This window comes from Leucoraja erinacea, chromosome 10, assembly GCF_028641065.1.
Source record: "Leucoraja erinacea ecotype New England chromosome 10, Leri_hhj_1, whole genome shotgun sequence".
Taxonomy (NCBI): Eukaryota; Metazoa; Chordata; class Chondrichthyes; order Rajiformes; family Rajidae; genus Leucoraja; species Leucoraja erinaceus.
This window is the reverse complement of record NC_073386.1, coordinates 30,211,637-30,223,670: the sequence shown is the minus strand read 5'-3', so window position 1 is coordinate 30,223,670 and position 12,034 is coordinate 30,211,637. Positions and strand designations below refer to the sequence as shown.

Here is a 12,034-nt window from a genome sequence, read left to right as displayed (position 1 = left end):
GTTGCCAAAAGATTTAGAACATTTCAAAATCTAGCCGCGACAAAAAAATGTTGCGACATTTGAGAAAGCGCTGCGTGTCATACGTCATCATGCCGCGTCACTCCATGTCACTGCCGCATCATGCCGCAAATTTTTCGGTGACCTGATATGTCAGTCAATGATGCCGGCAGTCGCCGTAAAAATCGTCGTGGGACGGGCCCGTTAGGATCTCCAACCTGTAAAGTTAACATCTCTTCCCACAGATGAGATCTGACCTGCTGTGTACGATCAATGTCCTGCATGCCTTAGTTAAATATCTATTATCTCTGTATTTGTTGGGCATGTGTGTGAAGACCACAAGGAGGTAAGCCTTAAACCTCTTTCGTGTCCATACTCAGCTTTTTCAGTACAATTGATTGAATGTGCAAGTTGTGTGTTTTTGCTGACAATGCATGCCGTTTTACATCTGTTTACATTAAAGTTAACTAACCCTCTTTCATTCCCAATACTTGCCATTGACATTCAATGGAAACAAGGCACTTAGATTATATATTTTAATTAATTCAGAAGGCGTAGGCATCTGACAAGACCAGCATTAACATCCATTCCTATTTATCCTTAAGAAATTGCTAATGATTCGTCTTCTTCAAATGTTGGATTCTGTGCCTTGAAGATACTCCCACAGAGCAAACGTACTTATGTTTGAATCTGAGAATAATATTTACCTCTTTCAAATCAACTCTCCTAATGCCATTCGTTTCTCTTTAAAAATCGCAAACCTCAACCTTCGTGTCTCTCAGCACCCTTTGATCAAGAACTTAATTTTTTGGGATATGTTTTTTTTGAGCCTATCTTGGCTACACCTGCCATTCAAACAATGCAATCCTTCACCAGCATGAGAGAGTTGAGACAATGCACTCATCCCTGTAGAAGAGTTTGAGCACAAAATCTGATGACTCAGATGGACACAGCAGGAGAGCCAAGCTTACACTGAGTTAACACAGATAAAAGGCACACACTGTAGGACTAGAAATTTAATCATAGGGTGGAATATTTACGTGTTACATGGTAAGATATAATCTAAAACCCAAATGTTAAACTCCGATGGTATATGGCACACTGAAAATTGTAGACCCAAGTTCTATCTTTATGACACATATTCAAGAGGGCTGCTCAGTATGTTTTGACGGCATCACTACATACGGCTGATGCAACCTTCACTGGGCTCTCTTTGCAGGAGCTGGCAATATCCTGACACGCTGCATACTCCTGCTTTACTTGATGAATTTGGGGCATTTAAAATTTTGACAAGAAGCACAACAGATTACACAAGGACCACCCTGACGTTGTTCTTTTCAATGAAAGTTTCTCCTTTCTTTCTTGGGCTGGACAATAGGGGAAGGGATTCATACCCTCACTACCAGAATGCCTGCCATATTGGGATTTGATGTTTTGAGCTCACACCACATCAGGAGATCGCACAAAGTTGCACTGCAGATTAGCAGTAAAAGCAGATTAATCTGGACACAAGCAGTAGTTCAGACAATACCAATGGAAAGAGAAATGAAGATAATGTTTCAAATCAAAACCTTTTACCTCAAACTTTATCCGTTTCTCTTTTCACAGATGGTTTTGGACTGCTGAGTGTTTCCATGTTTTGTTGTTTTCATTTTAGATTTCCAACATCTGTAGTTTTTTGATTTTCAAAGTTGCACTGCCTACTACCTTAGCCTACCGTAGCCTATTATGCATATATACTTGCACCACAGTCTGGAATTATTGATTCTAACGCATACAAAGTAATGGTGTCTGTGTAAGGGTCTCATTCGTCTGAAGCCCAGAACAAAACTGTTGCGGCTCTCCCACTCAGTGGCACTTCAATCTGTATTTTCACAAATAGGCTTAGTTTACATGTGAAATGAGACAATACCTTAATTTGCTTTATTAAAACATTGGGTCATCAGGTGGCGCCACGCGCGGCAGCCTCTCCAGCAGTCTGTCTGTCATTTCACCCTTTTTGTTATTTTCAGTTGTGTCAAAAGTATGTTTTTGGAGGTTTCTTAGTCTTTTTTATGTGGGGGTAGGGGAAGGGGAAACCGTTTTCTCAGTCATTTCCTTGTCGAGGATACGTCTTTTCTCCGAGTCTCCTCTTCCCCCCCCCCCCCCCCCTCGTGGCCTACCATCTGGATTGGCGCGGCCTTTCCTGCCGGAGACCGGCCAGAGCTTCAGCAGTAGGACAGCACTGGATTCCATCGCGGAGCGGGACGATGCCTTACCGGGGATCGCCGGAGCATTGGGACTGCTGTTTAACATCGTGGAGCAGTGGTTTGCAGAGGTTCCAGCCACTGGCAGCGCTGACTTTAACATCGCAGAGTCCTGGACCTCTTGCCGGGGGTCCCCGCGCAGCTCGGCCTGTGGACTTCGGGAGCCGCGGACTCCAGTAGGAAGTGGCCGATTCGGAAACTCCAAGTCACTGAGAGTGTTCTCTGTTCTGACGCTGGAGCTCCGATCTTCCCGGCGAGAGGGCCTGAAACATCGTGCCGCCCGTAGCGACGACTGCTGAGAGCTCAAAGGCCCCGACCACGGGTGAACAAAGAAGAATCTGACTGAACTTTATTGCCTTCCCTCACAGTGGGAAATGTTGATTCTGCTGTGTGGGGATGTTCATGTTAAATTCTATCGTGTATTGTGTTCTTTTTATTCGTTTGGCTGTATGGTAACTCAAATCTCACTGTACCAATTGGTGCATGTGATAATAAATGTCTCTTGAACTCTTAAAATGAATGGTGACAATCTCAAGCTAGTTTGCTGGACATGTGCCCTAGTGGTGCTGCTTCTGACAGAGGAATGCAACACTGAATGATAATCCTGTCCTTGGATCTGAGACAAAGGCATGGTGAGGTCATTACGAAGGCTAAGTTTCATCCTTTTGCTGTAGTAGCAGCACTGGCAGAACTATTAAGCCTGTTCCTGTTACACCAGATTCCCAATTGTTGTGAAAATATTAAAGGAAGGATGGTTTAAGGACAACAAAGCTGTTTGTGGCCACAGTATTACAAAGGAAGTTACATCGTTTCATGCAGACTGCCTCTGGATTGTGTTTTCTACATGCTGATATGCCTTTCCTCCTAAACATTTATTTAATTTATTTGAAACTACTGACCACAAGGAACCTTCATCAACTGCAAGAAATCGCTGCACAAAAGAAGCAGTGGAAATGTTCTCCTCAGGTCCCACCACAATTTAAAAATAATTGTTCATGAATGATTAATGAGCTTTGCTTTTCTGAAGAGAATAATCACAGTTCCTGTATGGTGCAGTGATTTAAAGCCAGGAATTAATTCTTCTCTGAACTCCTTCCATGTGTAGCATATGGGAATATCTTGAAATATTGTCTCAGGTTTTACCTTTAACTGCAGCTGTCCAAATGTAGGCACACTGTTAATAATATAGTTAAGCTCGAATCGTGGTGTGTCTTTGTCCTCAGCTTCTAAAACCACACTGGATATCACCTTGTTTTCTCCCATTTCGACTTCCAATCCAGTGTTCCTGAAGAGGAGAGAAACCAAACCATACACACAACCATCAATGTAACTCCATCCATTGTTTCAGTCATTTAGGAAGGAATGCATTAGCAGAGGAATACACAATTGCCTGTCTATTATTGATTATCTTATATGGTTTTAACCACTGAAGATTACCTGCACATTTTCATAAATATGCCATCTAACAATCCTACAAGATAAATATTTTGCTGTTGTGAGCACATTCTGTCTTCAACTACATTAAGGCCCACGTCACAATCTAAGCAAAGCAATTTAACAAACCAAATATTGCTTGCATTTATCAATTCTATGGATGGTGGACATCAAAACGTTAATGTCTGAAAACTGAGTTCCAGTTATTGAATTCTGTGTATATCACCAACAGGCTATACTGATTACCAAGAACCGCTCCAGATTTTGTTGGAAAGCAATGACAAAATGGAAAGCTTAGCAGATTTTCTCCTTCCGAGCTCAGGGTGCTGGAGCCAACTGTATCACCGCTACCCCAGCTGAAATCAGCCAACTCAGCACCGGAACTTGGAACATTCTTGGCTGTACTGCTGAGCCTCACACTGCAAAGTTCACATAACTGCTGAACCAAAAGAATAACTGAAACCATCAACCTGAGCACAAAGGGATAAAATAAGAAATGTTACGCAGTGAAAGCTAAATCTGTTTCAGAAAGCCCAGACAACATTGTCCTTTAATATCATTAAGAAAATACAAAAATGTGTGTTTTGCATAGTCTCTTTCCCAACCTGATATCATTATATTCCATAATGCCCTTAGTTTGATATATTTCACCATTTTCACAAATTTACCAATGATAGTCATTGCAAATTTTTTAAACTTCATGAATTGATGCTAAATTAACCGATACGTGAGAAACATTTATCCTATCCTATGAGCATTACACAATGGTTCTAATGATAAGCTCCAAAGCAAAAAGAATCCAAGTCTTCCAACCAACAGAAAATAAAAACTAAATTAAACTTCAAAAAGTGGCATACCAATCACTTTGGACCACCCACAAAATAAGCTTTCTCAGTGCTTTGGAGTAAACTACTCAAGCAATTCATGTTGTGGATCTCTCACCAGAGGATTGATGCTTACTTTATAATAACTGGCCTCTCATCATTGATTGCTATAACATGGATATATACTATCCCATGGACCATGTGCTTGCCATCTGACAATTGTATGGTAAAACAATCCGTCAGGGTTTCAGTGTCGTCATGCATGTACACGAGCTTCATCCCTGCAAAATAAAGTTACATTGAGTCAATGAGTGCACATAACGCTATAAACATGCAGAACATGTACACCACAAAGCACTGGGATATTGTTTAATAGAAATATCATGAAATAATGTCTCAAATTAAATTTGATTTACAAAGTTGGAAGAATATTTGGGTATTAATCATGGAGGTGCCATATTATGATTTTATTTTTATATCATCTGTTAGGTAATTTTTGAAGAAGTTAGTTGAGAATGATATCAATTGAAAAATTTACAGTAGAAAATATTCAACGGTATTAGTAAAGTGTGGCCTTGGAAGTTCGGCAAAGCACGAAGTGCAGATTCTGACAATTGGTGCAATTGTTTAAAAATATTTCTCAGATGTAGGTTCTTCCGGGAAAATTAACTCGGTAAATGATGCAGCTTTACAGTTACTGCTTTCTCTAGCAACAGCCATTTTCATCTCTCATCTCTCCAAATGGCAATTCCCAAATTTGGATGTTAAAAAAGTCTAGGATTGTTTTCAAAAACTTAGTCAAATGTCTTGTATCAATAAAGATGAGTTATCTTGAATGATTAAGATGAATATCAATGAAAATGATTTCCTATGAAGTATCCAATTGGAGTTATGGAAGTTTACATGTAGATATTATAGTCTTCATGTAAACTGGGGACAGGTATTGTCTGAGCTGAACTTTTTTTGGATCCACAAAGTTAATTCATGTTCATTCATATGCCTATGTGAGTTAAGCTGCATTTCTAATTTCTCGCAGAAAATGATTGAAATGCTCAGCTGGTCAGGCCACATCTGTTTGAAGGCAAACAGAGTAAATGTTTCAAGTCAAAGGCATATTTTCAGAACTGAGGGAAGACTTTCCAGTTATGTGTCTTCCCAGTTCTGACAGAAGTCTTCAACGTGAAACATCACTTCTGTTTTTCTTCCCACAGATGTAGTCCAACCAGCATTTTCAGTTTTTATTTTAGATTTCCAGTATCTTGATTTTATTTTTATTTTCATGCTATGCTTCTTTATTTGGGACAGATGCTGTGTAGTGCAAATAAGAACAGCGCCGTTAAATCCAGATCAGAACCCACTATTGCACATTTCAGTAGTATGGGTGTCCAGGTCACTCCATTTCCTGCTAGAGAGTCCATTTTAAGGGCCACTTGGACGTCATTTGCATGTAATTTATGCAACATCATTTACGCGTCACAAGGCACGTCGCGTGCGTCGTGCCGCGCACGTGATGCACGCATGGTGCGCATTACGCGTGCATGGTGACGTAGGCAGTGATGCGCGGTCGCACGTGGCGCCCCAGGATTTTGGGATGTACAAAATCTTTGCGCGCCATCTGCGTGACGCGCAAATAATACCCAAATGGGACAGGCCCTTTAGCATTAATATATAGCTTTTCTCAATTATCTCCTCCATTCAGGGATTTTCCCTTTAAAAAAAATTAAAAACTTACATTTTATAAAGTAAACCTTTAAAAAAAAAGTTTTATGTCCACAGCATTTCTGTGGTTGTTCATCTTGCGCCCCCCCCCCCTTTAAGTGTTGGCATTCACACCACTGTGCAAGTTCACAGTGGTAAGTGCATCTCACGTTGTGAGTTTTCCATGAAAGTGCAGTAGTGACCAACCCCAGAGGTCCGGTGGTACATTAATAAAAATAGTCAGTGTGGAATTGAGGCTTAAAATCCAGGACATGCAGCGTGATCCCTGGGAGCATGTTGTATCTTGAACTGCTATTCTTAGTGGGGCAATGAGAGGGAAAGTTATAAATGGACACATTTTCCTGGCTTAAGGCAGAAAAAAGTCATGATCTTTCTGGAAAATCCATCCATGTGGTGCCAGCTGAGAATAGGATTGCCCACACTGCAAGTCTTCTCTGGTTGAACAACAGGCTAAAATCCACACCTTAGATGAATGACAATTTGAGTGAAGACATGTGAGATTGTAGGAATTGGGTCCTACTGTCCAATTATTGGAAGATACAAAGCAAACCCTTGTCCGTTTTTATGAAGCATGAAAATAAAACGCAGATACAGTATCTCAGTGCCCATCTCTTTGACACTCTAAATCCTATTTTACACATGGATGTACATCATTCTTGGTCTTTTTTAATGCAACTACTATTTCAATAATGAGGTTCATTTTGTTTCTACTTTTAGCCTACATTTCAAATTAGTTCCTTTACACTCACAATCCAATATCAAACACATTGATGTTTATCTCTACAATTAAATTAAGATATTAAATTAATACAAATATAGATACTGTCATGATAAAATATTAAACGCATTATTAAACATTTGCTATAATATGGTTAGCATTTTGTGCAAGTTCAATACATCATAAAAAAAACAAAGTTTGTGTTCTTAATGTATAAATAAACATAATTGGATCAATAATGAAACCAACTGTTTTCCATGTGGATTTTCTTTGCTTCCTAAAATATAATCCTCATCTGCCTTTACTCACCCGGTATGTACTTTAAATGTCTCAGACTATACATCTCAAGCTTTCATTGATTGAAGTAGCACTGGACAATAATGTGGCACAGGTAATATTTGACAGCAGCCACCTGGTTAACTCTGTTTATTTCCTGCTGCCTGTCTTAACTGTTCTGTTAGAATATTAACTGAAGCTCCCAATTATTTAATAAGAATAAATAATCTCCTGGCATCAGTTCACCCCAAAGGAAATTCAGAATATCTGATGGTTCATAAAAAATTTAATGTTTGACCAGAACACGTCAGACAACCATTTTTAACTTTAATCCAGTAATATATATAATTCTTATATTAACAAATAGACAAACAAAATAAGTCATCTTATACACCGTATCTGACAATGATCTTCAACTTTTAGAGATAAATAACCATCTCGGATTTTAAAGTAAAAGGCTCAAGAATAAGATACGAATAAACAAATTTCTAAATAGTTTATTCTCATTGCTATTATTATTATTATTATTATTACATAATACTCTTTTTGTAGTATTACTCTTTTTGTAGTGTAGATTTATTACATTTTCTACCTTGACTGACAAATAAACTTGCCACAGAAGATAAACAGTCATGTAGTTATACTGGATGTCCAGCAGAGGACATCTGCAGCACACTGTATACAGACCTTGTTTGAGTTCATCCATGCTAAAGTTGTGTACTGATAAACTGTGATGTAGTACTTCAGCATTCATCTGTCTGTACGCAACAATATCAGTGCCATAGATGCCATTCAAAAGCACTCCATGGGCTGGGGGGCTAACCACAGAGAAGATCAGTGTATCACGAGGAACATCCATATCTGCAGCATTCAGCACTCCAGGGCCAATCTCACATAAATCGCCCTCTAATATCTGCATTAAAAAGAGAGTTTAATTCATATTGTGAATTTACTGATAACACTGATAGTTAGTTTCTTCAGCATGCATTATAAGCTATTTGGCAGGGCTTGCAAATTTGTGGCCAGCAATATGGTGGACGGAGGGTTGTGGTATGATACAAAGCCCTGGAGTAATTTAGCAGGTTAGTAGTGTTGCTCCAGCACTTTGTGCATTACTTTAGATTCCAGTATCTACAGTTTCGTGGTTCTCCAGAGAGTTGTAGTAATGTGGGTGGAGGAATTGTCATTATGGTGGGTGTAATGCACAATTTGGAAGGAACAAAAATGCACGCTGCTTCCATCGCAATTAGTTTCTTCAAAGATAGTCATCAACTAATGCCTCTGGAAGAATATCTGGACCATTCACAAGTTACAACAGTAACATGGAGGTTATGGCATGCCTAATTTAGTTTTGAAAGCTAATAGCCTTGCTGACAACAGTTACTATGCCAAACAAAATTCTAGGCCAAAAATATTTTAATAAACAAACTAGTTTTAAGGAGAGCCTTAAGGAATGAGGGAGAGAGAGTGAGACAGCTTGAGGGTAAGATTATTAAGAATATGCAGTAAAAAATAGTGCATTGTAGGGTGAGTGAATGCAAAAATAGTCAGAATGAGAGGAAGTGCAAATTCAACGGGAGGGTAGAGTCTGAATGAGCAGAGCTGGATCAAGCCGTGTCAACAAGACTTTTGAATTTGAGGCACTAGTGCTCTTTTTAAAAAACTGTTCATCTTGTTCCATATGAATCTATGAAAATATAGAAAACTGCTTTGTCATTGGGAAAAACATGAAATAAAGCAAATTCATTGGAACATTTAAGTTATCCAGCTTTTTCTCAACTTAGTTTGAACAACTACTAGCAGAAGAGGTTTCCAATCCCAACACAGCAGGTCGGGCCACACCAGTGGAAGGAGATACAGACTGAATGTTTCATCAGAGACTCTTTGTCAGCACTGGTATCTGCTGCACATTTCCAATGTTTTCTATTTTTTTCTAGATTCTCATCGTCTGTAGTTTCTTTGACTTTCAATTTCAAACTCTGCCACCATTTGTATGTATAAATTATGTTTAACTTCACATTTCTATAAGGATCCAGTTAAAGGTCATGGGTTGCAATTGGCACACATTTACACTATTGGCTGAATAGCAACCAGAAAGGGATGGATCTTGAAAGTAACTTTAAAGGAGAGATGTGGTGTTCGACATCAGTAATTTAGAGCTAAATACAAGGGCTGCTTCAATGAGGATTAATATTTATGTTAGAATTTGCTTCATGGTCAATATGAGAAAGAAAAGACTAGTCAGGTGAGCAGAAAAGTGGCAAGTGGAGTTCAGTCAAATGAGATCTGAGGTAATGGATTTGGAAAGGTGAAATGAGGAAAGGAAATGAATAATAGACACAAAATGCTGGAGTAACTCAGCAGGACAGGCAGCATCTCTGGAGAGAAGGAAAGGGTGATGTTTTGGGTCGAGAGTCAGAGGAGAGGAACACATGGAGATATGGAAGGGCAAGGTGTGAAAACAGAGATCAAAGGGGACACTGAATGGCAGTGGCTGAATGGGAGACGCCAGAGGGTAATGGTGGATGGCTGTTTGTCGGGTTGGAGGCAGGTGACTGGTGGGGTGCCTCAGGGATCTGTGATGGGTCCTTTGTTGTTTGTCATGTACATCAATGATCTGGATGAAGGTGTGGTAAATTGGATTAGTAAGTATGCAAATGATACCAAGATAGGGGGTGTTGTGGATAATGAAGAGGGTTTCCAAAGTCTACAGAGTGATTTAGGCCATTTGGAAGAATGGGCTGAAAGATGGCAGATGGAGTTTAATGCTGATAAATGTGAGGTGCTACACCTTGGCAGGACAAATCAAAATAGGACGTACATGGTAAATGGTAGGGAATTGAAGAATGCAGTTGAACAGAGGGATCTGGGAATAACCGTGCATAGTTCCTTGAAGGTGGAATCTCATATAGATAGGGTGGTAAAGAAAGATTTTGGTATGCTAGCCTTTATAAATCAGAGCATTGAGTATAGAAGCTGGGATGTAATGTTAAAATTGTACAAGGCATTGGTGAGACCAAATCTGGAGTATGGTGTACAATTTTGGTCGCCCAATTATAGGAAGGATGTCAACAAAATAGAGAGAGTACAGAGGAGATTTACTAGAATGTTGCCTGGCTTTCAACAATTAAGTTACAGAGAAAGGTTGAATAAGTTAGGTCTTTATTCTCTGGAGCGCGGAAGGTTAAGGGGGGACTTGATAGAGGTCTTTAAAATGATGAGAGGGATAGACAGAGTTGATGTGGACAAACCTTTCCCTTTGAGAATAGGGAAGATTCAAACAAGAGGACATGACTTCAGAATTAAGGGACAGAAGTTTAGGGGTAACATGAGGGGGAACTTCTTTACTCAGAGTGGTAGCGGTGTGGAATGAGCTTCCAGTGGAAGTGGTGGAGGCAGGTTCGTTGGTATCATTTAAAAATAAATTGGATAGGCATATGGATGAGAAGGGAATGGAGGGTTATGGTATGAGTGCAGGCAGGTGGGACTAAGGGAAAGTAATTGTTTGGCACGGACTTGTAGGGCCGAGATGGCCTGTTTCCGTGCTGTAATTGTTATATGTTTATATGGTTATATGATCAAGGAAATGTTGAATGGTACATTGTTAGCTAAGGAGAAGGTGACAACGAGGTATACAATCTGTAAAATCAATCAGAAGGACAGTAAAACTAGTCAGAGAACTCGGATGGGGGAGGGATGGAGAGAGCGAGAAAGCATGGGTTACTTGAAGTTAGAGAAATCAATATTCATACCATTGGGTTGTAAGCTGCCCAAGCAAAATATGAAGTGCTGCTCCTCCAATCTATTTTGCTTGGGCTGCTTATTGGAGAAACAGCATCTCATATTTTGGTTGAATGGATTGGAAATGTCAGTGGAGATGTAGGAACAAGCGCCACATCTCCCAAAGCTACTGGGGGAAGTGCCTAGGGAAGGGTGGGGTGGCCATTTGTGTTGGAACAATAGCAGAGCTGCGGGATACAGAGAGAGTTCCATATACAACAGCAGGAGGGAAACCACATTTACTGAAGGGAGAAGACATTTCAGATGTTCTCGAGTGGAAAGCCTTGTCTTGTGAGCAGGTGTGGTGGAATAAGGGATGGCTCCCATGAAAGAGGCAGAGTGGGAGGAGGTGGCCGAGAGAAATGTCAGAGTGGAAGTTACTGGTAGAGTTGATTAAATCAATGAGTTCTGCACGGGTGCAGTAGGCAGCCCCAATGCAGTTGTTGATGTACCGGAATGGGAAATGGTGCAGGGTGTATTGAAAACTAAGAGCGTTCAACATTTCCAACACAAATACAGGCATATCTGGAGCCTATAGCTATACCTTTGACTTGACGAAAGTGTGAGGAGTCAAAAGAAGTGTTGTTAAGCGGGTGTATATAATTCCACCAGGTGGAGGAGAGTGTTAATTGAGGGGAACTTAGTGGGCTTCTGTTCAATGAAGAAACAGAAGGCACTGAGGTCTTCTTCAAGGGGAATGAAGGTGGTAAAGGAATGGTCCATGGTAATGATGAGGCAGTTGGGGGCAAGACATTGGAAGTTATTGAATTGGTGAAGAGCTTATAAGTAGAAAGGAACCGGTCAAGGTGAAACAAGATAGATCAAAATATTTGGACATGAGCTTGGTGGGGCAGGAGCAGATAGAAACAATAGGCCAGCCTATTCTCTTTATGGATTTTGGGAACAAAATAGAAATGGGCAATACAGTATCAGGATACTATAAGGCATGAGGCTGTAAGGCAAAATGAATTAGATCTGAGATGGTCTGGGAGATGGTAGCCTTGTGTTTGTCTGTGGGGTCATGGTCTAGGGGTTGGTAG

At 40.1% G+C, this 12,034-nt stretch overlaps 1 protein-coding gene across 1 annotated transcript in view; it reads right to left on the bottom strand.

Annotated features, from left to right (window-relative positions):
* Positions 1 to 12,034, bottom strand: part of frem1b (Fras1 related extracellular matrix 1b) — a 147,191-nt gene that overhangs the window by 52,444 nt on the left and 82,713 nt on the right. The window contains 3 exon segments of the mRNA XM_055641852.1: positions 3,387 to 3,528; positions 4,638 to 4,782; positions 7,902 to 8,127. Of these exon segments, the coding sequence (XP_055497827.1) occupies positions 3,387 to 3,528; positions 4,638 to 4,782; positions 7,902 to 8,127 (513 nt within the window).